The sequence below is a fragment of the Alternaria arbusti genome (assembly GCF_024043155.1).
Source record: "Alternaria arbusti strain BMP 1465 chromosome Unknown scaffold_4, whole genome shotgun sequence".
Lineage (NCBI taxonomy): Eukaryota > Fungi > Ascomycota > Dothideomycetes > Pleosporales > Pleosporaceae > Alternaria > Alternaria arbusti.
This window is the reverse complement of record NW_026249944.1, coordinates 2,465,814-2,493,062: the sequence shown is the minus strand read 5'-3', so window position 1 is coordinate 2,493,062 and position 27,249 is coordinate 2,465,814. Positions and strand designations below refer to the sequence as shown.

Below are 27,249 nucleotides of genomic sequence, written 5' to 3'. Positions count from 1 at the left end.
TCGTCGAGCGCACAACTGCGTCGTAGTTGCTAATTCTCTCGTTCGAGAATACCTTCCGCTCGATGATGGCTGACTTGCCGACTGATAGGGATATCGTGAGGAGGGTTACTCCATGAGTTATGTTCCGAAAGGTTGGGCAATAGTACTTGCTTTTGAGTAGATTCCGAGTGTGGTGCAGGAAAGACAGAGATTCAGGGCGGAGACGTTGATATAGACGAACAGCGGTGACTGAGGCGACTGCCTTTACCTTTACCTCGCGTTATCGATGCGAGAGATGACGTAATGCGTTGCCAATCTATTGGCAGGAGGATAGCCAGAGGTAAGAGGTAAGAGAGCGGTGTCGCGCGGGGCCAATCTGGACCATTCCGGCGCGTTTGAATCCGGAAGGAGCAGGAGCGAACGGCAAGGATCAAGATACTGGAACGAGAAGACGGTGTAAGTAAGGAGCGAATCAGGAAGTTGCACATGTGATGTTTTTCATGAGCTTCTTATATTGAATACAAAGAAACAGAAAAGACGCTGCAAGCGATGCTAATACAACAACAACCCAGCCCGCCAATATATGCAACGACCTCTCCCCCAAATTCCAACCTCTCACCACCATCCCATCTACCCCCCAAACCCAAACACCTCCGCCGTACTCAACATACTCATCCTAGTCCCCCACAGCGCAATAACAATCAACACCACATCCACAACCAACAACACCACAGCCCCAACCATGAACCTAGGACAAAAGATCCTATAAAGCATAAGATGCCTCCTCAGATGCCCCGCCCACATCGTCGTCGCCAGATTAACAGTCGCATAAAACAAAATATGCGTAGCCACCGCCTTCGTAACCACACTAAGCAGGCCCTTCTTCTGGGGTTTAACCTTCCAAAGCACACACGCCGGAACCGCGATGGCGCAAAGGATCTGTGCGCCGAACGTGTTGAGGATGACGATGATGGGGGTCCATGGGTAACGTATCTTGGTCAAGGGGATGAAAGCTGATTCCCATTGGATGGAGGAGAGAGTGGCTTGGTGGCCTGTTTTGAAGAAGTGGAAGGAGCCGAGGAGGCCGAGGACGACGGGGCCGATGGCGGATTGACGCAGGTTATTCGTGTCGATGATTTCGAAGAGGGAGAAGAGTTGCCAGACTAAGATACCGATTGCACCTGCGCCCATGGGTTTCTGCAACACGGCGACGGCGAGGTACCAGATGGTGATGAGGAGGGCGTAGCGCGAGCCGTGGACGTTTGCGAAACCGTGGATGATGACTTCTTCCTTGGGGGCGCCGTTTTCGTCGACGCCGCCGTCTTTGTTGATGATGACGTTGAGGAGCGGCTTGGACCAGTTGTAGATTGAGTAGCCAAAGGCCATGCTGATGGCGAGGACGATCTGGGCGAGGAAGCGCTTGGTGATGCGGATGATGTTTTCCCAGCCGGGGGCCCATTCGCCGTCGTCGGCGGCGTCGAGGGCCCAGTATGCGGCGGACATCATTAGGCCGAAGCGCAGTGCGAGACCTATCCAAAGGGTCGCGTAGTGCTGGTAGCTCTTGGTGCCGTCGTAGTAGCTCTTGATGAACGTGGGGATGAGGATGGCCGCGGCGACGGGTATGGCGAGTTGCCACGGTGCTGATGTAGTGGACAGAGCGGATCCATAGTATGTGGACTTGCAGTATGGCATCTGCTCTTCTCTGCACAGTCTCGAGAAGCTAGCAACCCGGAGCAAGATGGTGAACAAGATGGAGTGGTAAGCGCCCAGAGTCCGGTCTGAAATACTCTTTCGACGGAAGGACGAGATAAGCGCAAGAACACCAAAGGTGGTTAGGAAGTACAGGAGAATCTCGTCCTCCCAGATGGTGAATGAGTTGGCTGCGAAGCCGCCAGAGAGCGCAAGAGTGAAGATGACACTCGTCCATCCCCAAATGCTATTTGGCATCGGAGGCATGAGGCGGTAACTCAGCGAGTAGAAAGTAGAAGCGCAGCCTACGATTCCAGTGAGAGCAGAGGAGAGGACAAGGACGTGCGACTTGGCGTCTACTGGCATGAAGATGGTAAAGCCGACACCAACGATACCTCCAAGAACCAGACCAATGGCGCCTCGGGTGAAGAAAACGGGAGTGACGTCGGCACGATCGCCATGGAGGATTCTAGCGTAGAGTGCGACTACGATCAGACTGGCGGCCAAGACTGTGACACCACTGACCATCCTAGGGACGTCGAATCGAGCCCAAAGGTCGCGGCAGATGCGGAGCGTGTCGCGCTGGTAGGCACCGAAAGCCTCGTACGCCTGGCGCATCTCGTCACTGTTGGCCTTGGACTTTCCGAGTGAGTTCCACGCGTCATTTGCGTTCTTCCAGAAGGCAAGCGAAGAAGCCCTTGCGCTATCAGCAATGCCTCGAACCTTGGCGTATTCATGCTGGTAGTTGTGGATTTGCGCAGCTGTCAGACGGTTGACGGTCGCCAAGTTCTTGTAGTCAGCGCCGTCCTTGCCGATGAAAGCCTCTTCGATAGGTTTCCCGAGGTTGTTGAAGGGTATGGGCATGCCCAGAAGAAGCGAGAGAGTCGGGACTAAATCGATCTGTCCAACTGGCCGAGTCTTTGCGTTGGCTGGAGGCGCGACATAGGCAGGGTTGCTGCGCCCAAATATACCCTTCTTCGAGTACATCCACAGCGCAGCCTGGATCTCATCATCCGACTCTCCGCCATGGTCACCCTTTGCGTCCATACCGTGATCTCCCATAACAACTAACAGCGTGTCGTCATCAATGGTCCTAATCATGCGCTGGAAAACCTTGTCCATCTCGCTCAACTTCGCGGCCATGGCAGGGTGATCGGGTCCGTAACGGTGTCCAGCATGGTCCACGCCCAGATAGTGACCGAATATGACATCCCATTTGTCGGCATTCTCAGCCTGCAACAGTGGGAAAATGTGCTCACTCACGCCATAGTCAACGGTGTGTAGATCCCAGACGTTGAACGAATCGTACGCGTGCGTGAGGTTCGGCTCGAAGTAGTCCGGGAAAAGAGCGTGCCATGTGTCGTCACCGAGGTGAACCATCCTCTTGCCCGCATTCTTCAATTGTCCAACCAAGTTATCCTCAAGAATTTCCTGGCCCGCAAAGTTGCTGCCCACGTCGATGAAGGTGGGCAACGTACCCGTTGTGAGCCCCTTCAACCTCTGCATCGTGGCCGTCGGCGGGTCAGCGATGAAGGGCAAGAGGAACGCATTCTGAGGCTGGTTCCTCGCCGTCTCGTATAGCACGGGGAAAGCATTGTGGAAATGGCGCGGGGCGATTGGAGGGGCTTGGGACGGGTTCTCGGCTTCGATAGCGAGATCGACAGGTTCGAATTTTTCGGGGAAGGGCACAGTGAAGTCATATCGCAGGGCGTCGACGATGATGACGACTGCTTTGTTGAATGTCTTCGGGTGCCAGCACCCCTTTTCCGCGCCGCCCGGTGTGTACGCGTTCGCGGAGTCGATTGGGGGGAGGGCGCATTCTGACTTGTGGTCGAGCACCAATCGCGTGAGAAGGAAGCCGCTGGTGAAGAGGTAGATACCGAGAATGTGGAGTATTCTGGTAACCGTTAGCGATGCATGTCTTGGGGGGAAAGCCCGGAGAGGGCTGAGATGGAGAAACCTACAGTATGAAGGTAAAGAAAGCGACAATGATGCCATGAGCGGCCTTAAAGTGCACCTGCCCAAGCCTCTTCGCCTTATCAGGGTCGTGTACAGCCGTCCGCTGACCTTGCGACGGCTGCTGCTGTTGTGGCTGTTGCGCCGGCTTCTGAACTCTGGGCGCGGTGCTCCGGCCGGCGGTGATGTCGGACAGAGGCGTGAAGACCTCGCCGTTCTCCATGACGGATGGAGAGGGGTGGCCAATTGGCGCTTAGCAAATGCCAAATGGAGATTCAATGGGATTCAGATGGCTGAAGAGGCCTCAAGGAGCGACAGAATCCATGGGAAGAAAGTTGATGCGCTGTTTACAAAAGTGAGGATGTGTCGCAAGCATCCACAAGTGGATCACCCATTTCGCCGAGCCTCCGATGTCATGCATCCGCCATCGAGGTACGCGCCTCGCGCCCGTCGCTAGCTGTGCTTGGGACTTGTAATACGAGCCTTGACATCATGCCTGCATGCTTCCCGTTCGTACCAGAATACCCAAAGACCCTGCATGGGCTGGTTCAATCACGTCCACTTCACGTCACGATCAAATGCACGCGGTTTGTATGTCTTGACAAAGGATTGTATTGGCTCTCATGCTGCTCTGAGCAGTCGCTAGAGAGTGAGTTGTATATCATACATTAGTGAATAAGAGTTATGTAAGAGGTGTAGAAACCTCGTTGAAGAGATGGCCAATCATCAGGGGGTATACAGCAAAATGGCCAGTCAACTCCGAGAATATACATAAATGGTGTGCCCTGCCGGCTATGCCACAGCTTCAGCAGGAACGGAGAAGCTGACAATCAGCGCGGTATAGCCGTCATCAAGGGTAGTCGGTCGTAGCCAAGTGGCTGGGAGGCCCGGGCTGCTAGACTTTCCGTAGCAGCAGTCTAGCCGGGTGTTGAGATTGGTGTCATGAGATTCATGAGTAGTATTTGTCGTCCTTCTCCTTCAGCCCGCCCATGCGATCCAGGTCGAGCGAGTCGAAGCGGTCTGATGCGTCGCGCTGGTAGGCTGGGAGATCCTCTTGTACAGGCTCCAGTCCGACACTGTGGTCTCCAACGCGAACGACGACAACGCGACCCGATTGTTGCTTGCCGGACTCGTCGACCTCGTCGGGGAAGGTGATGCGGATCTCGGGTACCGGGCTGGTAGGGCTGTCCATGAGGTTCTGCTTTTCGGAGTAGGTGATGACGGATTCCCGGCCCTTGTACGGCATCGCAGTGATAGTCAAGCGGTTGACATTTGATTGGCGCTTCTCGTAGACGGGGAGTTCTGGGTCGGCCTGGGCTTGTTTCCTGCCTCTGCGGACGCTGCGGAGGAACATGAGGCCTCCTATGCATAGCATGCCGAGGAGAACGAGCATCATGAGGGTAACGAGCAGGGCGAGGTGGGTAGAGCTGAGGCTGCCATCCTCGCTGCGCTTGATAAGGTTGATGTTCATCATTATGATATGGGTGGTATTGTGTTTCGTTAGGGCGTGTCGATGGCGTGCAGATAACTCTGGTGTTGGTAGTGTTGATTAAGGAGTGTAGTTGCTGTTTGCATGTTAGTTCTCGTTGTCCCGCTCGCATTGCTTCTGTTCGGTGTTGTGGTTGTACATTCGCGCGGAGGCTTGGCGGAATGTGACGGACGCCAACGGGAACAAGCGGATACGCACCTGATAGCACCGTCGGTTCGCAAGCTGGTGGATTGATAGAGAACGAGAGACACAAGGTGGGAAAGAGCGTAATGCGAGATATCGCTGAAAGAGTGAAGCGATAAGTCGACGAGGGAAGAATGAGTGAAGGTGGGCGAGACCGTGAAGGAGGTGAGCAAGGAGGTCGAGATGGGAACCAACGTTATTTTGAACCGCCTTGCGGTCACCAATGCAAAATGCAGGTACGATGCACTGATAGCGAATCAGCGATCGGCACTAAGGCGCGCACCTTCCTCTTTACCTAGTTTAGGAGAGGAAGCCGCCCACGCTAAGCCGAGTCCGTGAGGCACAATAAGATGACGGTAGCACGCTCATCCTCTCGATCTTATTTTTGGCTTCGCTGGCGCCAGCGATCTCCCCGCCGCTGCCGCACGAGACCACAACAATCAGGGTCGTCCTTCTGCGATGGTTCCCAAACCCGAGCCAAAGTAAAAACGCCGTCGCCGCAAACAGAGCAAAACAAACAACGGTTATAGCGCGTGGAGTATTTTCTGATATGCAAGGGGCGGTAATAACGAATGACGGGGGTAGGATTTAGCCAGAGGTCGAGACTCTCCGGTGTGGATCGCCAGTGGATCGTGGCCAGCACGTACTCCTATTGCGCTCGGTTGAGGCGACCGCCCCAGACTATGTACTGTCACCCTCACGACGCCAATCTGGATGTTGCGTTAAGCTTATCGAGTACGAGACGCGACGTGTTTTAGACTGATTGTGACAACGGCGTGGAGACGAGTTGACAGCGCTGGCTGAGACGAACGTCTTGCCCGAGTGCGGAGCGATGCAGGATTATGCTGGTCGATAGCACATGCCACAGCAACGCGCGTAATGAACGATGGATTTGTGGACCACTTCCAAGGCTGGCGCAGGGAGCACCGTGTGGTGATGGAACTCGAGCCTCCTCAGGCACGTCTCTCTTGCGTTCGACAAAGCCTTGAGGCAGCCCTTCATCACCGCAAAGTTGGCATAAGGCTTCCGCTCCACCTGCAGCGTCGCAGTCGTCAGCAGCGCGCAAGTGACACGAGGGAATTCGTCATGGTCCTACGGATGCAGCCAGGCCGGCACTTGGCTTCTCCACTGCGCCCACTCGGTTCCTGTCCCCGCCGTTAAACATCTCATCGTCAGGCCCTGCGTTTGAGCCTTCGGGACGTTTGATGCCTTCCCGCCTGCCTGACGCCAAGTGACCCCTTGACTCTGGGGCTGTCGCATGTCGTCTTCTAGAAGCGATGAACTGTCTGCGATTGAGGGGAAATGCTGTCACCGGCTCTTCTCAGACAGCTACATGGCACTGGATGGTGTTCCATCGTGACCTCGCGGCGATCAACCGTGGCTTATCGTGTGTAACACCAGTCAACGCAACAACAGCGGTGTAGATGTGAAGCTCGATGACGAACACAGTCAGAGGAGGAACTTTATCACGAAGAAAGTACTTGGCGATTGCAGCAGTTTGCTCTGCCTGTTGGCCCGCCAGCGCAGCACAGCTATGAACACAGAGCGGAGATGGGAGGCTCACTGGACGCCTCGCATCCGACTTGCAGCCTTGCAGCGCAAACCCGCAGCTAGGAGGCGTTATATTTGCAGGGAGTGTTGGCAACGAGGACAATCCATGGATGATCTAGGTCACGAGCGTGAGAAGGCTTTTCTTTATCGATCAAACCCACAGCGAGTGCGACCGTGGTTGCCGTGCATCGTCTGCTGTGCCTCCAGGCAATCACGTCGATGAGTTCCTCATGCCCATGCATGTCACTCAGGCTGCATCGAGGTCGACCAATTCGCTCCAAGTAAGCAGACAGAGGTCAATTGGGCGCAGCGAAAAAGTCGACGAGGGCAACACATGGTGGGCGTGGGTTGGCTACCGAAGTCCTGTGGCTACCAAGAATCTTGTCCCGACGGCAAACACTGGCATGCAGGAGGGTGAGGGCGTAGCAGAGGGTGCGCTTGGACGTGGCGGCAGGGTGGTGGTGAAACACGACGGGCCTGTAGATAATGCTGAGGGTCTCCTATCCATGCATGGGGAGTGTCTCAGGCTGCCATAACGACACCTCGCATCACAGAGGATCGTCCGGATTCCGTTGCCGCATCGTCCCTGACTCGCTCTTGGCACACGCGAGCGCATTGCAGCCGGTGGGCGCAAGAGGAAAGAAAACGGAGGATATTTGTTCTTAGGAAGATCGTACCTTGGATTCCAATCGCACCTTCGACCCTCTCCCCAAGCCTGGCCTGCATCCAAGCACCCGAAGACCTCTAGGCGACGCTTTCGGTACAACCTGAGCCTTAGCGTTTCCCCAGTGCTTTAGTTGCCCTTAGTTGCCGATCCTATCCTCCAGGGCAGTCGCATCTTCATCACCAAAAACACATCTTCCGAACCCACAGCTGGCGCAACCCTCTCCCTCAGGCTGCGCCCCGAAACCTCTGCGCCCGCTACCAAACTCGCGCGCCCGGCCTGCCCACACACACACGCCCACCGCCCGCACGCCCGCCCATTATCTATATCCTCCTCCCGCACCGCTGCATTCGTGCCCTGCCTCCCGCCCTTGCACTCCCCGCCGCTGCATTTGGTCATCGCACCCGTATGCGTCCCCCGCCTGGCGCGCAACATCATTGCTTCAAGACTAGCATGAACTGTGCCTAGAAAGACCCATCACCCACCCGGACCTGCATACCTCGCCGCATACATCATCCGCACCACGGCCTCCCTCCCTCGGACGTCCGCGACCACCTCTCTTTGTTCGCCGCCGCATCCGTGTGCACCACGCCGCCGCACAATATATTCATAGTCCCTCACTATACCGGCTGGAAAGAGCGTCCGTATTCTCTGCCCCCGCACCTGCCCTGTCTGCGCTGACGCCTGAGCCTAGTCCGACCCTCGCACTCGCGCACGCATAAGCCACCCCGCGCATCCTCCACCGGACTGCACTATATTCTCCGCTGCCTAATAACGTCACTCTCGCCTGTAAATGAACAGCACGCCCGGTGATTCCAGCCGTAACATGGCAGTCATGTCCGCCAATGTGGGTAGCCACTTCCCTATGCATGCAGCATGGCGTACTGACACTTGCTCCAGACTCGACCGCGCGACTACTCCAACGGCATCTCGCTCAACGGCACAGACGCCGAGCGCTCGCACGCATCCCCGTGGGGAAAGACTATCTGGAACAACTCCATTGGCTCGTTTGGGCTTGGCTCCGCTGGCAGAGACAACTCGCGTCCCCGAGGTATGCCACTATTCAATTATGACAAGTGCAACGCTGACCCGCGCCCAGAGAACGGTGCCTCCGCAGACTTGGTCGAGGGCAAGACCGGCTCAGGTTCCCTCCTCGCTAACTCAGAGACCGAATGGAGACCCACCGCCCGACCTGCTTGGGGTGAACATCGATCCGGCAGCATACCGCACGCCAGGAGCTCCGGCGTATCACCAGCCCGGAAGCGATCTGTCGCTCAAGCGCCCGTCCAGCAGTACAGCGACAACTCACCCTCTTCCTTCTTTCCCTCTGCGAGGGGCTCGCTGGCAGGCCAAGGCTCACACGCGAGGCCGGTGAAGCCATTTGACCCCACCACCTCCACCTTCACATCGCACCAGATCGACTCACTCAACACTGGTTTCACCAATTTTGGATTCGGCCAGACAGATGCCACATCCCAGCGCCCTGATACCGGCGTCACATCGTGGCCAGACACAGGCTCAGTCCACTCCCCAAGCGAGGACCGCCGGAGCGTAGCAAACTCAGAGTACTTTGCGTCCTCCAGTGGAGCTGGCTCACAAAACGGAAGTCTGCCTCCGTCCCGCCATGGTGCCGAACCCGCACCCTTCGGCCAGGCAGCAGATGCCTTTTCTAGGCTCTCGCAGCTTCCCCGTCAAGCATCGTCTTTCTCCATGGCCAGTGGCCGCGGCTTCCAAGAACGAAGCGGATCGATACAAAGCGAGTCGTTTGGCACGTTCGGAAGGCTGAGCCACGAGCAAGAGCAAGACGCGCGCATGGGACCGAATAGGTCGTTTAGCATCAACGCATTCACGCCAGCAGCAACACCCGGGCAGGACATGAGCGGTGCGCTCTCCAGAGCGGACGACGGCAACTTCAGCAATGCAGGCACATACACCCCAGATGGTTATCCCAACCACCAGCTCAATTCGCAGCTACGTTCCTCTCAGCTTGACAACAGTCGGAGTGTGCCAAACGGTACTGGCGTTCGTCAGAGTCCGTTCTACTCTCAGATGAGCACACCACCTGTCTACGACCGTCTCAACCCGTATACTAGCGAGCAAATGTTGGCGCATCCCAGCAGCGTCACGCAGCTCCAGAACAAACTCGCTGGATTCCAGATGGCGCAACAGGAACGGCGTAACTTCATCTCTCCCAGCCAACTTCACCAGCAACAGTATCAGCACCTCTTTCCCGCAGCCCAGCTGCAAAACCCATACCAGTACCAGTATGGTCTCCCCAACGGCCTGCCCCTTTCCGCTATACCACAGCACATGAACGTGCCTTCGATGCAGCCCATGCAGCCTGTTCAGCAACAGCCACCCAGGGGTCCTCGGGAGCAACAGGTCGGTGATGGTCTCGGGGCAATGAGCATTGAACTGTCCAACTTCAAGAGAGAGCAAAAGCAGAGCAAGCGATGGGAGCTTACCGACATCAAAGGCCATGTGGTGGAGTTTGCTGGAGATCAGCATGGCTCCCGCTTCATCCAGCAGAAGCTCGAATCAGCCAACAGCGAAGTCAAAGAGAGCGTCTTCAGAGAGCTTGAGGAGAACGCGCTGCAGCTCATGCAGGACGTTTTTGGCAACTACGTCATTCAGAAGTTCTTTGAGCATGGAGACCAGGTCCAAAAGAAGATTCTTGTTGCAAAGATGAAGGGTCACGTACTGGCGCTTGCCAACCAGATGTACGCTTGCAGAGTAGTTCAAAAGGTAGGTTTCTCTTTCCCAAGACTTGAGCATAGATACTAACCACGCCAGGCGCTTGAGCACGCACTTACCGAGCAGCAAGCCGAGATGGTCAAGGAACTCGAGAAGGACGTTCTCAAGACTGTGAAGGACCAGAACGGCAACCACGTCATCCAGAAGGTCATCGACCGGGTACCGATGCAGTACATCCAGAAGGTGGTCGAGGCTTTCAGAGGCAACGTCGGCGTACTCTCGGTCAACTCGTACGGATGCCGTGTCGTTCAGCGACTACTTGAGAAGGTACCGGAGCCACAACGGAGATTCATCCTGAACGAGCTACACGCAGAGGGACCCAAGCTCATCACCGACCAATACGGCAACTACGTCACTCAGCATGTCATCGAGCACGGCTTGCCTGAAGACAGGGCTAAGATCGTGGCTTTGATCAAGGCGCAGTTCCTCCTGTTCTCGAAGCACAAGTTCGCCAGCAACGTCGTCGAGCAGTGCCTCAAGTGCAGCGACGATGCGCAACGTCGTGAGCTTGTATCGGTCATCCTTGCCAAGAACGAGCGAGGCGAGTCCAACGTCATGAACCTTCTCAGGGATGGCTACGGCAACTATGTCATCCAGAAGATGCTGGACACGCTCAACCGCGATGACTACGAGAAGTTCGTTCAAGCACTCAAGCCTGAGCTTGAAAAGGCCAAGAAGGTTATTCCCGGCAAGCAATGTGTCTCGGTAAGTTGTCGCGTGACCTAGCCTTTCCTTCAACACAGTCGACTAACAGATGCCCAGGTCGAGAAGAAGATGTTCCGCTACGATCGCATCGATTCTCCTACTATGCCCACACCCGCTCTCAGCAGCACTGCGCAGTCGCCGCAGAGCAGCTCCCACCCAAGCACGAACAACTCCACCGTCGACGAACCCGTACATAGCGCGCTTGCGAATGGCAAGTACAGCGCCGCCAACGCCACTGGCGGTGTCAGCATCGAGGACACCGTCCTATAGAGCATCCCGCCCTCCAGAGATACCGCCCACATAGGCCTCGTAATCCGTGAACGATACCCGTCACTCGCCACACATTCCGTTCTACACATCCATACTTGACTGCCAGGGTCGGCGGCAAACCTGCATTCTACTGTCCATATACCATACTTATTACTTTTGCCCTTCATTGTTACATATCACTACGATTACCGTCACGTTCCATCATTGAACGGCCACGAAAATCAACGTATCGCTTTCACACACTTTACCCCCCAAAAAGAGCTTGGAGTCTTAATTCGGTTGTTGTCATTGTTTGCTTGCTTCTACTGCTCATTCTTATCCTCTTGGGAAATATCTGCTTAGGCAAAGGGCATGGCATCGATGGGGTATGGTTACCACTACTGTATTACCTCATGAAATAATGGGTGCTTGACGGGATCTGTTTTTTTTTTTTCTCGGAACGGGCGTACAGGCAGAGACATCTCTGGTTTCTGGTTGGAATACCATGGGAAAGAGGTTACCGATCTCGTAGATGAATGGGTCGCTTGGCGAAGATGGGTGTGGTGTTGTACTATATACTACACATTCATAACTTCGTATGATTTCTTGTCCAAATTTGCCACGAGGTGAACGATGTTGGTGATCTACCCGCGGATCCGAATGACAGGCGGGTATGAGTGGAGACTACGGCTGGCCCGCAGTTTCCTGGGGGGCCAAACGTTTAGTTGCCGCAGCTCCCGAGGTCATGCAGGTGTGCTCACTAGTCATTCTAGCTTGATGGGTATATAGAGATCTCTTGACTTGCTTCTTCGGCTGATCATCAAGCTATCTTTTCTTTTCCGATATTACCAAAATCGCAAGGATGGTCGCCTATGGTGTGTTTCAAAAAGCGCGAGGCAAACTTCCATGTTCTCCTGTCGCTCTCCTGGAAAATCCAAAATAAGTTCCAACTCTTCACTATGATCTGCTTCGAAAGATGATCGGTTGCATTCCATGAGAGCGGTTGAGAGGGTTGTGGCGAACGCAAAAACAAAGGCTTAAGAGGCTGTTTTCATGAGTTCGCTGCTCTCCGCGTCGCAGTGGCTAGAAAACCAGTCTCGCGGACGCAGACTCCTTTCTACGTCTTCCTCCTCTGCGATACTCTAAATCTTCCCGATGAACTTCGCATGTCTGAATTTTCCCAAAAAGTCGTAGTACCCGTACGCATGGTTCTCGGTTCGCCTCTCCGCCTTTTACAAAAACTCCTATGGTGCCAGTCCATGTTGGACTAGAAAGCAAATAGCAGAGTTCGGATGTCTGGAGACTTGAAAAGGCCACCTCTCAGCAGGATGTCTGTCTGTCCGCTTCTGCGCCTTCTACAAAGCCATCGAGAACATTTTGATGCTGCACTAAAAAGGAGTAATAACACCGTGATGTCTGGAGACTTCAAAAGCGAATAGGAACCACTTCATGTCTTTGGGTTTGCTGCTGCGCCTTCTACAGAAAATGGAACAGTGTCTGCAAATGTCCTTCTCCCGCCCCCTCGCCCCTCAAACGGGTATTAGCGGCATCCTGGACGGTATAAGACCATGTCGTGGCTCGTCTGCTTTCCTCGCATTATCTTTACACTATTCTTCCAGAATATCAAAATGGAAGTCCAGCCTGCACATGTGGAGAGCTCGAAAAACAGACCCGGATCTTTTGCATGGCTCGCTCGTCTTCCTCCCTTATCCTACATTCTAAAACCATTGTCGGTCTACTTTATGTCTCCAGAAAAAGACTGTCGCTGCTATCATGTCCAAAGCACCAAACTAAGCACAATATGAACGAGTCGAGAATCTTGGCCTCGCTGGATACCCAGATTATAATTCTGCAGATCTATGATCAGCAAGACGGCTGGTGCGGTCTTAAAACGTACATCATCAGTCATATGTGCGGTTCCAGCCTCTGATTTCTAAACAACATTCTCCGCATTCTTTTTACCAAAACTCACCAAGGGAAATGTCATGTTTGTGCAACATTGTTTGATAGCGATTCATAAGTGTTGGAGTTCCTGTTTGTCGTCTACAAAATCTAAAGTCTTCATTTTCAATATTGTGTGTGCGAAAAACATACTCAAGGACTACCCATGATCTGTGCAGGAGGACTTGCGCAACTTCAATATTTCTACACGATTCAAAACACAAAGGCAAAGAACCTATGTCGTTATCCTCGCTGCCCTTCTCGTATCTCGTCCACCAAAAATCCCAATGTCACCATGGTATGACTGCGCGCTCATACACGACGTTGTGTATAAATACTTCTCCCTCGCCGCTTTTCTTCTCTTCTTCTATTAACTTTCTTCTGGTGTGTACTACTAAATTGTCACCCCGGTCACTCCATGTGTGCGGCTTCGAAAAACAATCTCGGCCAACTTATGCTGTGTTCTCCTCCGCTTCTCTTCCCGCAGTCTAAAAACTACATCATTTCCATTCATGTGCCAGCACTATCGCACACCCTAAAGCCGCATGAATTGCTTGCTCCTAGTCTGTTGCAGCATAAGTACCACCAAACTCGTCCCTCCAGAGACTTCTTCCTCTTATCTCCAATCTACGATTACGCAGTACCAAAATCTCAACATGTCGCACTCATGAGTGCGGACCCAAAAATCAAGGTCACCAGCCTATGTTCTCCGGCTGTCTCTCTCTTTCCGAGTCCAAAAAAGCCGCTATCATCATCATGCCCAGCACGATCATTCCACTCCGCCTATTACACCACTCGCCTCGGCTGCGGTATAAAAGTTGCTGGATCTTTCCTTCCCAAAGCTCTCATCTATCAACCTCAAGCCACCAGTTTGCGAAACCAAAACTTACACGTCCTGATCGTGATGAGTGCGAGTACAAAAACTATGAGACATTGCGGCATGGTCTCGGCTGCCCTTCCGCTCGCCAGGCCTATCTCAAATGACATATTCGAGGATGCTATGACCAGCACTGGCTCTGTCGATCTTGCTACTTTACTTCTGTATCGCGGAAGTTTACAAATCTGATGGCATCTGTCTGGATGACCTTCTCTTCCTTCTCCAAACTATGTGCCTACAAAAGACCAAATTCAGGTTTATGAAAGGGCATGATTGTGAGCTCAAAAAAAGTAATTCGAGTACCACATGTTTTCGCCTGCCTCTCTTCCAAATCCAAAGCTTCATCAAAATGCCTTATGGCTGGCGAGATCCCGCGCTCTTCTTCGCATGCCACGGCGCGAAACTTGCATATAAATACCTCTGCCCCTCGGAGGATTCTTGTCTTTCATTCTCCACCGACTACTTCTCCGGGTATACCAAAAACGAAGACAACTTTACAAATGAGTGTGCGCCAAAGTAGAAGGACGACGATCTCATGTTCTCGCCTGTCGCTCTCTTCTAAATCCAAAGCTATTACTGAAAAGCATCATGGTCGGCACGATCTTGCGTCTAGAGAACATTCTACGCGCTTTTAAAAGACGAGCGTCAGACCAGATGGTCGGAAAGATAGAGGTGTCTCGACGTGCCACATGGTGCCGCCGCTGGATATAAATATGTTCTTTTCATGAACTTCTGTCTTCCCTCTCATACTCTATACCTCGGTGTGCAATACCAAAAATGTGAAGACGAGAGAAACATGAGTGTGTGCCAAAAAACGGCACAAAGCCCGACATGTTCTCTCTTCTTTCTTTCGCTCGCGTGGTGCATCTTAAACTTCATTCAAGATTCTCTATGGCCGTTCCTGGTCTTCCGCACATACCTACCATATCACAACGCTATGGATAGACATAAATACCGCCCGTTTATTGCTTCAAGTCTCTTACTTCACGCACTCGTCCTTTTCGTCGAGATTACCTCAAAACCGCTGTCCAAGAGCGTCATGAAGCTCGCTCCAAAATGCATGCACCTTCGTTGATGTCTTTGCCTGCCTGTCTTCCCGCGAAGTGCAAAGCACCACACATCAAAACCAATGGCTCCCACAACACACTCACACTTTGTTATGATTATGAAACTTCAGTCGCTCATAAATACCTCTTACTATCGCCGGTGTTCTCTTCCTCCTTCAAACTCACCAGCTAGTTTACAACACCAAAAAAGGCTTCTGAGGAGTGTATGGGCGCGCATCAAAAATCCTTGACAACTCTTCCATGCTCTTGCTCGCCTCTCATGTCGCAAGGTTTTAAAAGACGACAGCTTTTGTTCGATGGCCGTCACATGTTTCCAAGCTATTTTATAAATCCAACAATCCATATGTATACATGGACAAAGCGATCCTCATGTGCTCGCCTGTCCTGTTCTCCAGGGGCCCTGAGACGTGAAATCATGCCGCCCGGTGGGTACGAGGCTCTCCGGTTTCTTACATGAAGCTGCTCTTATTGCTGTGACTGTCGAATCGGTACTGATGTTGGGGTGCAAAGCGATGTGGGGAAGAACAGATATTTAGCTGCCGAAGGGTACATACATACTCATTCACGTCTGCTACCCATTCGTTCCTCGTTCTCCCTCATTTCTAGTTCTTCATCCCATTATTTACGTCCCAAACTTCGGTGGCTAGTGGTGTCCTAGGCGCGCACTTGTTTCCGCTGCAGGGCATTGGTCTGGCAAACCCGGCATATCTTATTCGTAGATGTATGCAATAGCGCACAGTACTGCGAACATATGATCGTCGCACGACCAGCTACTACCATATTACTTCATCGGTCGGTTCCTTCCTATATAAGATTGATGGACGCCGAACGTAGCCTGCGATATCCTCTTCCCTGACTGCTACCGCCACGACTTCGGTACGGTGCTGGCCGCGGAACGGTAAGGTCATTGATCCGCGTACGTAGTAGTAGTGAGGCCACTGATGACCATGGAAGTCCTGTGCATCAAGGTAATCCGGGGGGACTGTAGGACTGGTAGCGTAAATCTCGACGTGCGAACTTCGCGCTACTAGGTATCGTAGGACCTCGGTCGCCAACTGACTGTATTGCACCGCGTGTTCAACTGGATTAAAGAATTCAATATTTTCGTCCAGTGCTAGCAAATGGGTAAGGCGTAAGCTGCGAAGCAGAGGAAATCGGGCTATCACGTCCAATGCCTTTGCAAGGTCTTCATTCCGAGGAAACAGGAATGGTACGCCACTGGTCATAGACCTGATGTCGATAGCAGCGATATGAATACCGAGCTCCTCTATCCTTGGACATCCGACCAGAAGTGTCTCGAGCTCGCTAGCCGTGTAGCAGTGACCCCCAGCTTCGGATAGCGGAAGGCTATGTGGACGATACAACGGATCCAAGTGGAGAAGTCGTAGAGTTTGTCCGTGTTGACATATCTTCTCCACATTGACATGCTGGGGGTTTCGAATCGCGACAAACAGCCTCTCCAGGCCTGAAAAGCACCCGATAAACTGATCTAAGGACTTGACTAAGTTTGGTTCTTGGAAGGATTGTATCAGACACAGCGACTTCAAAACGAAGCTGTCCAGTGCGGAGTATTCAATGCTCAAATGCTCTAAAAAGGACGAGACATTGATACAGTAGCGTATCTCAAGATCTGCAAGAGACTGGAGATGAGTGATCTTCCCCAGATGGTAAGGGCCATCGAATAGGTTGACGTACGACAGGCGAAGGTGTCGAAGCTTCAGAGGTATGAAAGTACTAGGACATTGCCACCTTTTAAGAGAAGCCAGCTGTCGTAGTTCGGGATTGGATCGATTGGAACCGCTGTTGTAGCATGCAATATTAAGGGTCTCCAAAGCTGGTATGTTGAGAAGCCACGCACTAAAGTCGTCGTCGTCGGCGGGTGTAATGGTCAATTTCCGAAGCTTTTGCAAGTTGCCTACAAGATAACGAGAGTCCGGACAGCCACAGCCAAGCTGCTTTGCAGGCTGCTGATACGCAAGCTCTTCAATAAAATTTTGAGAACGAATCAAAAGGCCCAATGTCCTGGGGTCCACGATCGATAGCTCCACGCTGCGTAGTGTGTTTTGGGCCAGGACAGCGATCAGCTGCAGCACCCTCTCGGAAAACCCGGAAGACATAGTAATCTTAAGATTCTTGACGTTGTCGAGAAATCCGTTAGGTGGAGATAAGAGTAGCGCGTCGAAATTGCGACCTCGTTCCTGGAGATGGGAGCTGAAAGTCTTCCAGAGCACAGTCGAACTAGACTTTCGCCATCGTTTGTTGGCCAGCCCAAGGTTCTTGAGCGCTTGGTCTGGCATCTGCGTCTGCATTAGCACTATACCCGTATTTGATCTTGCTGATAGTTTACCAGCTCGCACACCTGGAGCCGCAGCTCCTGTGGTAGCTTTCCAATGTAACCTTGGACACTAGGTACTAGGGCCATGTCGAGTTCGCCCGATGCTTGCGGCATTTTGGTTGATGAATTCGCCGGTGCGGGTGAGGTTCTTATTCGATAGATGCGCGCGTTGGTCCCTGCACCGGCAGGAGCCTGGAATGAGTGAAATTGAAGTCAGCCACAAAGGGCTGCGGCGTGAGCAACGTGAGTAAGTTACCATTCACTGACGACATGAATAATCAGTTGTAGGTTGCATTCCCAAGTTAGTGAAGGCGTTGCAGTCACCGCTTCATGTAGTTCCAGTCGGGCCCGAGGTAAAGCGCGTCCAAAAGACATCATGACGGAAGTGCTCACAGCACTGCATCAAGCGACCAATATCTGGTCATACTATTCCTCAATGAGCCTCATTGGAAGCACCACGGCCCATCTCCTGAGAGCGTTCCAGGTATGTTAGTTTAGCAGGTACGGACAGCTGAACGAGACGCGTTGCAAGATAGAGGAATCACGCGACGATTGTAGATTGGGAGACGCCATATAGATGAGGTGAGACGCGTCCATAGATCTGCGCGATCTGATGAGAGCTGGCGGAGACTCTATGGTGCGAGATGATTGTGGACGAACAGGCGGCTCGGGGGCTCGGAGATTGACTTCAGCAAGCACCTGTGCGCCACGCTATCCGCATTTGGAAAAGCATGACGCGTGATGTCATTGCGAGCTGTGCGCCCAAAACTCATCACGATACTTCGCGCATTACGCAGGAGTTGACTCTGGAAGGACTGGACATGGAAGCTGTGGTATTGAAATGTTTTGGTGCTATTCTCCTAGCTATACGGCATCACGCGGTATCCGCTACACTCTAGAAGCAGACATGATGCGCCCATAATCTCCCGAACACTAGGGGCGCGACAAAGAGACTCGTGCTTCCTGATATGTATCGAGTGCCTTAGGCCAAAGGATGTATCGTCTTCCATCTCATGGCTTTGCCACCATAACACACCGCGAATATCACCTGGTCACCTTGTCTCCCGTCGCTTACTTCCAGAAAAGCATCTCCTCATGCTCGCTTTCTTCTCGTACAGGAACAGCAAGAGCGCGCGAGATCTGCTTTCCTCCGCGCATTGATACAGTCGCTATACCGCGACGGTAGTAAAAATGAGGGATTTTGTGCCCATTGAGATCTCTGTATGAATCTGATGGGAAGATAGTATGTGGCCAGTAACCTGGGCCAAAGGCAAGAAGCTCGATGGGTGACTTGTTGTTCACAAGAAATTCCATAACAGCATTGGCTACTTGCTGGCATCGGGATTGGTATTTGAGTACAATGAAATTATCATTGTGACCGTCTTCTGGGTGGATCAGGGGATGGGTGAGGCGGAGGTTACGGAGGTTGCGGAGTCGGCTGATAGGTAGCTGTAAGTGGTCAGTCTGACATTTAAAGCTAACGTTGGCATCGTAGTGGGGTACCTACTAACAAGCTATCGATTGTCATAATTCCCTCATCATTCCATGTCGTCTCGCCTAAAGCGAAGATCTCATCTATGTCAAAATCTCCAAAGTCCCACCCAACAAGATTCAGACTGAGTCCCTCAATGTTTGGACAGCTTGATACAAGCTTCTCAAGCTCTTGAGGCGTATAACGCTCGACTTTGTTCAGAGGACGACTTATGTACTCATGGAGATTGGGGAAGTGATCAACGTGCAGGTAACGCAGGGATCTTCCATGTCGGCAGATGGTATCAATAGGCAGTAGCTTGGCTTTGATCGCGGTAACACAGAGAGTCTCGAGTGCTGGAACGGCCTCGAGGAGAGTCTGGAGTTCGGTATGGAATGGCTTTTCTGCGTTGGTGGTAGAAGTCTGGCGGACGATAAGTGATTTAAGTGCAGAGATCTCGCACTCGAGAAACTCTTTCGCGAGGTACTCCATCGTGACTGCTATTCCTGGACAATTGCTCAGCAGCAGAGATTGTAGTTTACTAAGATCGGTCATGCCACCGAAGCTGCCTTCTTTGTTCCGGATGGTAGTAGAACAAATCTCTAAGTTACGTAGGCTTAAGGGGCGTTGAAGTTTTGGCATGCTAAAGACCGAGATCATCTTTCCGTTGTGTGCATCTCTAGCAGTAGATCCGATTGCGAGGCTTCGTAGAGCAGTGGTAAATGCCAAACAGTTCGTACGAACTTTTGTCACTGCTTTATGCAGCTCCAGGGTCAGGTCTGTCAGCTTGTCTACATTACCTTCCAGGTAATAGTCATCCAAAACCTGGTGGGGAAAGATAATTTCTGAAAGCTTTGTCTGAGATTTCAGAATGAGACCAACTGTGCGTCGGTCAAGCAGAAAGTTGCTCGTGAATGCTCGGAGATTGTTGCGAGGTAACGCGCATAGAAGCTGTACAAGAAGATATGCACGTCCCAAGTCTAGCAATGTATGGCAGCTCTGAATGTCGTCTCCACGAAGATGTAGTTTCTTGATCATAGCCAAGACATCTTTGGAACGGAGTAGCGTATCTATCATACGCGTGGGACCCTCACTGAGATCAGTACTGAAGGTTTTCCAAAGTGCTGTTCCAGCTGCAGAGCTCCATGCTTTGTTGACAAAGCGGACATTTTTTTGATCATCTTGCGGAAGCTACAATTACATTAGCAACTGCATATCATATCGCACGAAGGCAGGAAGCGTTTATGGTTGCTTACAAGTTCGCAAATCATGTGTTTAAGCTCAGTCGGCAGGACCTGAGCATAATCGAGCATGGCAGGCGCCGTCATCGTAGGGGCTTGATGCACTTGTCGGTCGTGCGGTTTGCAAGGAAACAGATGGTTGAAGGTAGCCCTAGTATGTGAGTAGAGATAAGAGTCAGTGCTCTGGCGGTAGAGAAGTCAAGGTAGTACCAAACAGTAGTTGTATATGCGCAGGTCCGCTGCTTTACCCGAGAAACGGGCGAGCACGGGCCTGGCGCTGAACGCATTCACTTCCTGCTCCAGTGAAAGCGCCGAGTCTTGACAGTTGATGAAAGTCGCGCTAAAGGAAGGTCTCGAGCACCCTCTATCGAAGGTCTTGGCCTGGTCATCACCGCAACTCGGAATTCCAGCGGTGAGCTAGAAACATCTCTTGCATCTTGCTCCGCTATGCTCTTTAATCAGCGTCGAGAAGTGTAGATGTGACCCAGTGCCAATTTCGCATCGCGAAGAGAAAGATCGGCTAGAAGCTGTGGCCAGACTTCACGCGCTGGCAGCAGGCGCGGACATCACTATCTTCCAGCGATAGCACAAATCTGTACGGTAGAGATAGAAACGATGTAATGACTTCCGCCAGCGCTGTAGGCGATGGCCGGTATTATTGAGTGAACGAAGGAGGTGGGGAAAGCGCGACGCGTCATGGGCAGGAGACGCGTCGCTAGCAGCCGAGGTTCGCCCATGACGTCATCGGCGCCTGTCGAAAGGGTCCGCTCTCTCGCAACTTCGCCGCTGCCACTTCTGTCACTACTGCGAGATCTTTGCACCGATTTTGTGTGAAGCTGAAGCGACGGACAAATACAAGTGTGTCACAAGCAAGCGACCTTCAACTCCACGCATCACGAGCACTTTGAGGCACGGACATGGACAATGCATCGAGATAAGCTGCATCTGGAATCACTTTGAGACTGGTCGCACATCGTAATGTACGGCGATATGCATTCGCTGAGACTTTTGGCACTTGGCTGATGGAAGTAGTGAACGCTAGGTGAAGACTAGTAACCATGCCAGAAAGGAAACAACGAGGGAAGGCCTGCCTCATGCGTATCATGCTCCCGATCTGCCGAGCGATATCCGTACAACCATAAGCGCTGATAGCCCATATCATCGGGAAGATTGAAAAGACAGGACGTATCAGCTGAAGTGACGACTAGTCTGCCCAGCCGATAAAGTTGGCAGACGGGATAGGAGGGGCGACTTGCTCTCCATACCGGCCTTTGTAGTTACCCGACGGAGCGTAATTACAGACTGTGTACTTGTTCATGGCAGAACCTATGCCGTTGACAGTCATGGCGCCACCACAGTCAAGAGAGACGCATCCGACTTTGGTGGTGTCCTTCCACACCATCTGTGTAAGATGACCGACCTTCTCGAAGACCTCATGAGGTAGGTCACTCTTGCCAAACCAAGGTGCCATATGGGGAAGCTCGCCATGGTACCAGGTCTCCGATATGCCCGCCGTAACGTTGAATGCGTCGCCAGAGACAACAAACAAGTTTTGACCTTGGCCGGCGCCCTGTGGGGTGAAGTGCTCGAAGTCGCACCTGCTAGCAGCAATACGCGCATTCGCCTCGCAGGCGGAATCCCAGCTCAGTGGAGCTGCATCGTGATTCGCACGAACGGCGTTGTGATGGAACAGTATAGCAGCTTGGTAGTCGGGTCCAGAAGAGAGGTAGGCCTGGTCTTCGCCCGATGGATGCTTTTGAACTGGATCGGCAGGCTTGGGCGCGGGACTGTAGCTGGGCATAGGTGCTTGTGACATAACGGGATTATCAGGAACCTTGGAAGTCGAGGGCTCGGGCTGAGGGGCAGGCTGAGGGGCAGGCTGGGGCGTCGGCTCTGGGGATGAAGTGTTCTCGGGGCTAGCGGTAGCGGATAGCGCCAAAGAAGTGGATGACGGCGGAGTGTAGCCTCGAGTAACCGTGACAACGACCGTCTGTATGATCATCTTGGTCTCATAGACGACTCCTGGCTGCCTTGCATGGACGTGCGGACGAGCGAGGATACTAGCGGCCAGAGCTGAAGCGACAAGAATGAAGTGATGCATCTTGGAGTGAATGGAAGCGCTCGGGTACGTAGTAGTCTTGAGTAGTGTCGAAACCAGATCACCGTAAGGAGAGGATAGAAAGACTGCTTGCTATGTTAGACATAGTCCAGAATGAAGAGTACTGTGCCCACCTAGTTGCTAGTTTCCGGGAAGCTGTGAGGTGCTGAAGTGCGACTGGCGCGACTGGGATGAAGAAGTGAGTGTAGTTGCACGAAATGTAAAGAGAGTATATCCTGTCAGACAAGCTGCGCAAGGAGGAAATCGAGGGAGCGACAGATGAAGGAGTGTGAGGTGGTTGAGTCAAGTCGTGGTGGAGGGGAGGGAGAAAGGAAGCTGTTGATTGTTTATCAGTACCGGATTAGGCGAGAGTAGCTACGGTGAGGCAGGAGCGACTACCACAAGGTGAGAGACAACCCGAGCGCATTTGGGAAGCCACTATCACGCTCATCGCGAGAAGACGAGGGTATCTGTAACAGAGGCGATGCCATTGATGGCAGTCGGATCCTGCTGGCCATTGCTCAGGTGGTCACAAGTGGGTGACTGTGCATAGTAGTGGTGAAGGTTATTCCTTGGCAGTAATAAGAGTCACCTCTGCTTTCGGATGGCATAACTGTCAATAGCGTCTCAGTGAGAAGTTGCAGCTGGAGCGCCGAAGTCGAGACGCGTGTGTCCGTTGCACCTTCGCTCATCTCAAATCGAGTTAGGCGATCGATAGAGGCTCCAGTCAATCCTGATTTACCTTTCGTACTTGACTACTTCCTTCTTACACAGACTACTCATGTTTGTAACCAGCACCAAGGCAGCTGCGGCATCTTAGACCGCGTTACGGGTCGCAACTACTTCTCACCAGGTAATTTCACGGCTGGGCACTACAAACCACTCTCGAGTTCGTTACGCAGGAAGGATCGACCCACCTCGGTCGTGATAAGATCTTCTTGAACACAACAGCCCACTTGCTTCAGGCGCAGATTCAGCATTTGTACCACGGGCGAACCCCAAAGACATCATCTTAACTCTTTCTCTCTTTGTTCTTTGCAATCAAGTCACAATCCTGTGCGACATCGCGTCCCAGAACAGACATAACATGCGTGAGCCGACGTTGCTGTCCCCTTGTTATCTCTCCAGATGAGGCCATATCAGGCTACGAAGTTGTCTATGACAGATACTCTTTGTCTATCGCGCGTCGTTGATAAGCTTTCCGCAAAGAGTTCCGCTACCAAAGCCGAGCAGATGGAAGCTTCTAGAAATGGCGTACAACGCACGTCATGACATTGAGGCTTACATTGGCGCGAGGTATCCGTGTACCACTCTGCGAAATCGATGCAGGTCAGAAGGGATGCAGAGAACCGAATCTCCGCGCCGATCCCCAGCCACTCAGGGTTCTAGAGATTACGTCGTTGGCGGGATGCGGGGCAATTCGGCAGGGGCGCGGAGCTACTTCGCATGATTGATAACGTCCAGTAGCCTCGGAGCCGCGCGCCACCAGATTTCACCAGAACGCTTTTTTTGCTGTATGCCTGCCGTGAGATTCAATTTTCGAGGCTCCTGTCGATCTGCCCGCACCCCCCATCGCGACCGCGCCAGCCCGCCGTATACCAGCTCCAGCTACTGCGACCCCACCATCTACATCGCGAGCGCAACAGCGCGACTTCCGTACATCTATCCTGAGAATGGACGCGCATAGTTCTTCCGCTGGATCCGCCACCGCAGGCGACGACTTGAAGCTCAAGAACCGCCTCAATGAGAGCCGAAGCCCCTATGTTCGGGGCCACATGAACAACCCGGTCGCATGGCAGATGTGGGGACCAGAGGCGATTGAGCTGGCGAAGAAGTCGAACAGGCTGATCTTCATCAGCATAGGCTATGCTGCTTGTCATTGGTGTCACGTCATGGAGCGCGAGTCATTCGAGAATGAAGAGGTCGCGAAGCTGCTGAACGAGAACTTCATACCCATAAAGATCGATCGCGAAGAGCGTCCGGATGTTGATCGCATATACATGAACTATGTTCAGGCAACAACAGGCTCGGGAGGATGGCCGCTGAACGCTTTCATCACACCAGATCTGGAACCGATATTCGGAGGAACGTACTGGCCCGGTCCAGGGTCCACAATGGCGATGGGAGAGCACATTGGCTTTGTTGGCATACTCAAGAAGATTCGCGATGTGTGGAGGGATCAGCGACAGAGGTGTCTGGAATCGGCGAAGGAAATTACAGCGCAACTGCGAGACTTTGCGGAGGACGGAAACATCAGCAGGAAAGATGGCGCAGCTCATGAAGGTCTTGACCTAGACCTTCTGGATGAAGCATTTGAGGTGAATTAGCAGCGTTTGGTATGAACCCAGTCACTAACTGGTCACAGCACTTCAAAAAGCGATACGATGCAAAGCACGCAGGCTTTGGCAGCGCACCCAAGTTCCCAACACCTTCGAACCTCCAATTCCTCCTTAAGCTATCCGAATATCCAAATGCGGTCAGAGAAGTGCTCGGGGCAAAGGACTGCACACATGCGAAAGACATGGTACTGGCAACTTTAGACGCGATGAACAAGGGGGGCATACACGATCAAATCGGAAACGGCTTTGCGCGATACTCTGTCACGAAGGATTGGAGCCTACCGCATTTCGAGAAGATGTTGTACGATCAGACGCAACTCCTACCCGTATACCTGGACGCATATCTCATGACCAAGAGTCCTGAACACCTGTCCGCGGTCCACGACATCGCGACGTATCTTACCAGCCCGCCGATGCACGCTGAGAGTGGAGGCTTCTTCTCGTCAGAGGATGCCGACTCGTTATACCGGCCAAACGACAAGGAGAAGCGAGAGGGTGCCTTCTACGTATGGACACTGAAGGAGTTCCAGGATATACTAGGCGACAGAGACGCAGAGATTCTTGCGAGATACTACAATGTCAAGGATGAGGGCAATGTCGAGCCCGAACACGATGCGCATGATGAGCTGATCAACCAGAACGTACTAGCCATCACCGCAACACCAGCAGACCTATCAAAACAGTTTGGCCTGTCAGAGGATGAGGTCAGCAAAATACTAACCGAGGGCCGGCAAAAACTGCTCGAGCACCGCAACAAGGAGCGCCCACGGCCAGGGCTAGACGACAAGATCGTAGTATCCTGGAACGGTCTCGCCATCGGCGCCCTCGCACGAACATCCGCCGCCCTATCATCACAAGATCCCACACGCTCAAAACAGTACCTAGCCGCCGCCGAAAAAGCAGCCGCCTTCCTGCAAAAAGAGCTCTACAACCCCTCCACCAAAACCCTCATCCGCGTCTACCGCGAAGGCCGCGGCGACGCCCCCGGTTTCGCCGACGACTACGCCTACCTGATCTCCGGCCTAATCTCCCTCTACGAAGCCACCTTCAACGACAGCTACCTCCAATGGGCCGACGACCTCCAACAAACACAACTAAAGATGTTTTGGGACAAACAACACCTCGGATTCTTCTCCACGCCTGAAAACCAACAGGACCTCATCATGCGGCTGAAAGATGGCATGGATAACGCCGAACCAGGCACAAATGGCGTGTCAGCGCAGAACCTGGACCGTCTGGGTGCGCTGCTAGAAGACGAGGAGTATACCAGAAAAGCACGGGATACGGCGTCTGCTTTCGAGGCGGAGATTATGCAACACCCCTTCCTTTTCCCGAGTATGATGGATGCGGTCGTTGTTGGTAAACTCGGTATCAGGCATAGCGTTATCACGGGTGAAGGTCAAAGGGTGGATGAGTGGCTGCAGAGGTATCGGGAGCGACCGGCTGGTCTGGGTACCGTTAGCAGAGTGGGTAAGGGTATGGGTGAGTGGCTAAGTCAGCGGAACGCGCTTGTCAAGAGCATGGATAAGGCGAGTGAGGGTGTCATGGTATGTGAGGGTGGCGCGTGTAGAGATGCGCTGAGTATGGATATGGGGAGTGTGGGGGATGCGGTACCTAAGGTGTAGGAACGGCCTAGGAGGCATCATATCATGTCGGGATGATAGTACGGTATACATGAACAATGAACGTATGCAGGCAACCGCGAATTGTCTCGAAGAGCACACAGGGAGCTACTATGACAGTATTGTCTGAAATGCAGTCGGGAGTCACTAGTAACCGTTCATGTTGTTGCTTCGCGCATGTGTCACTCTACCTCGCACAAGTAAATCAGTACGCAGGCGTGTAGCCTACATCAGTGTGAGAACCAGAGCTTTGCACCTATCCAAGGTAATGTAGACTTCTGCCTTGTTTGTAATATCACCTGTACAATAAAACCCCAAACAGGCGTGCAGCATAGATAAATCCAACCCCCAAAATTATACCATATCCCAAGGCAACGTAGCCTCCTAGCCTGTCCCCATTAATCCCTGGACAAGTCATGCTCAGATCTCCCCTCGCGTCGGGTGGTGACTTCCCTCTGCCATATCCAGGACGAGTGCCCCGCCTTGCCCCGCACCTCTGGCTTCAATCCACATTGGAAGGAAGGACCCTTACCATGATATCTCGCTCACCAGTCCGAGGAGGAGTGAGTGCTCAACATGAGCTCGCCTTTTCCCGCAGATATACTGTGAATATAATATATCTTGTTTGCTGTTTCTTCATCGAACAACAAGAAAAACCGGTCGCTTAGCTCAGTTGGTTAGAGCGTGGTGCTAATAACGCCAAGGTCGCGAGTTCGACCCTCGTAGTGACCATTCACAGCTGTTCTTTTTGCCTTTTTGCGAGAAAACTATGTCCAAAAGAGTATTCAAAGTCTAGTAGCAAGAGTCGCGAGAATTTGGCAAGTTGTTCTGTCTTTTTGCTGGTGTGAGATGGTAGGGAAGTCACTACCCGACGCGAGAGGACAATGTGAATACATTTAGTCATGTTGGTATAGAAGTTTCCAGCTCGAAGCTGTACATTATGATCGGCCGTCATATCGCATACTTTTAGTACATAGAGAAGACATCCGCTAAATCCAAGCTACCTATGCAATCACCTGCACCCAGTCGGCAAACCGCG

The 27,249-nt window shown here is 52.6% G+C and overlaps 7 protein-coding genes and 1 non-coding gene across 8 annotated transcripts; 3 read left to right on the top strand and 5 right to left on the bottom strand.

The window, feature by feature from the left end:
• Positions 1 to 609: 609 nt before the first annotated feature.
• J4E86_004475 (uncharacterized protein) lies at positions 610 to 3,847 on the bottom strand (the record flags this gene model as incomplete). The annotated part of the gene is made up of 2 exons (XM_051445013.1): positions 610 to 3,565; positions 3,633 to 3,847. The coding sequence occupies 2 exons, from the start codon at positions 3,845 to 3,847 to the stop codon at positions 610 to 612; spliced, it is 3,171 nt and encodes a 1,056-aa protein (XP_051304638.1).
• Positions 3,848 to 4,573: 726 nt separating this feature from the next.
• J4E86_004474 (uncharacterized protein) lies at positions 4,574 to 5,098 on the bottom strand (the record flags this gene model as incomplete). The annotated part of the gene is made up of 1 exon (XM_051445012.1): positions 4,574 to 5,098. One exon carries the CDS (start codon positions 5,096 to 5,098, stop codon positions 4,574 to 4,576), a length of 525 nt encoding a protein of 174 aa, XP_051304637.1.
• Positions 5,099 to 8,346: 3,248 nt separating this feature from the next.
• Positions 8,347 to 11,240, top strand: J4E86_004473 (uncharacterized protein; the record flags this gene model as incomplete). The annotated part of the gene is made up of 4 exons (XM_051445011.1): positions 8,347 to 8,358; positions 8,412 to 10,256; positions 10,305 to 10,970; positions 11,028 to 11,240. 4 exons carry the CDS (start codon positions 8,347 to 8,349, stop codon positions 11,238 to 11,240), a joined length of 2,736 nt encoding a protein of 911 aa, XP_051304636.1.
• A 4,637-nt stretch (positions 11,241 to 15,877) lies between these two features.
• On the bottom strand, positions 15,878 to 17,553 carry J4E86_004472 (uncharacterized protein; the record flags this gene model as incomplete). Its single annotated transcript, XM_051445010.1, has 2 exons — positions 15,878 to 17,401; positions 17,464 to 17,553. The coding sequence occupies 2 exons, from the start codon at positions 17,551 to 17,553 to the stop codon at positions 15,878 to 15,880; spliced, it is 1,614 nt and encodes a 537-aa protein (XP_051304635.1).
• A 957-nt stretch (positions 17,554 to 18,510) lies between these two features.
• Positions 18,511 to 19,402, bottom strand: J4E86_004471 (uncharacterized protein; the record flags this gene model as incomplete). The annotated part of the gene is made up of 2 exons (XM_051445009.1): positions 18,511 to 18,888; positions 18,947 to 19,402. 2 exons carry the CDS (start codon positions 19,400 to 19,402, stop codon positions 18,511 to 18,513), a joined length of 834 nt encoding a protein of 277 aa, XP_051304634.1.
• A 1,953-nt stretch (positions 19,403 to 21,355) lies between these two features.
• On the bottom strand, positions 21,356 to 22,252 carry J4E86_004470 (uncharacterized protein; the record flags this gene model as incomplete). Its single annotated transcript, XM_051445008.1, has 1 exon — positions 21,356 to 22,252. The coding sequence occupies one exon, from the start codon at positions 22,250 to 22,252 to the stop codon at positions 21,356 to 21,358; it is 897 nt and encodes a 298-aa protein (XP_051304633.1).
• Positions 22,253 to 23,922: 1,670 nt separating this feature from the next.
• On the top strand, positions 23,923 to 26,213 carry J4E86_004469 (uncharacterized protein; the record flags this gene model as incomplete). The annotated part of the gene is made up of 2 exons (XM_051445007.1): positions 23,923 to 24,567; positions 24,615 to 26,213. 2 exons carry the CDS (start codon positions 23,923 to 23,925, stop codon positions 26,211 to 26,213), a joined length of 2,244 nt encoding a protein of 747 aa, XP_051304632.1.
• Positions 26,214 to 26,868: 655 nt separating this feature from the next.
• J4E86_004468 lies at positions 26,869 to 26,942 on the top strand. Its single transcript has one exon. It is a non-coding gene; the product is annotated as a tRNA-Ile (tRNA).
• The last annotated feature ends 307 nt before the right edge of the window (positions 26,943 to 27,249 follow it).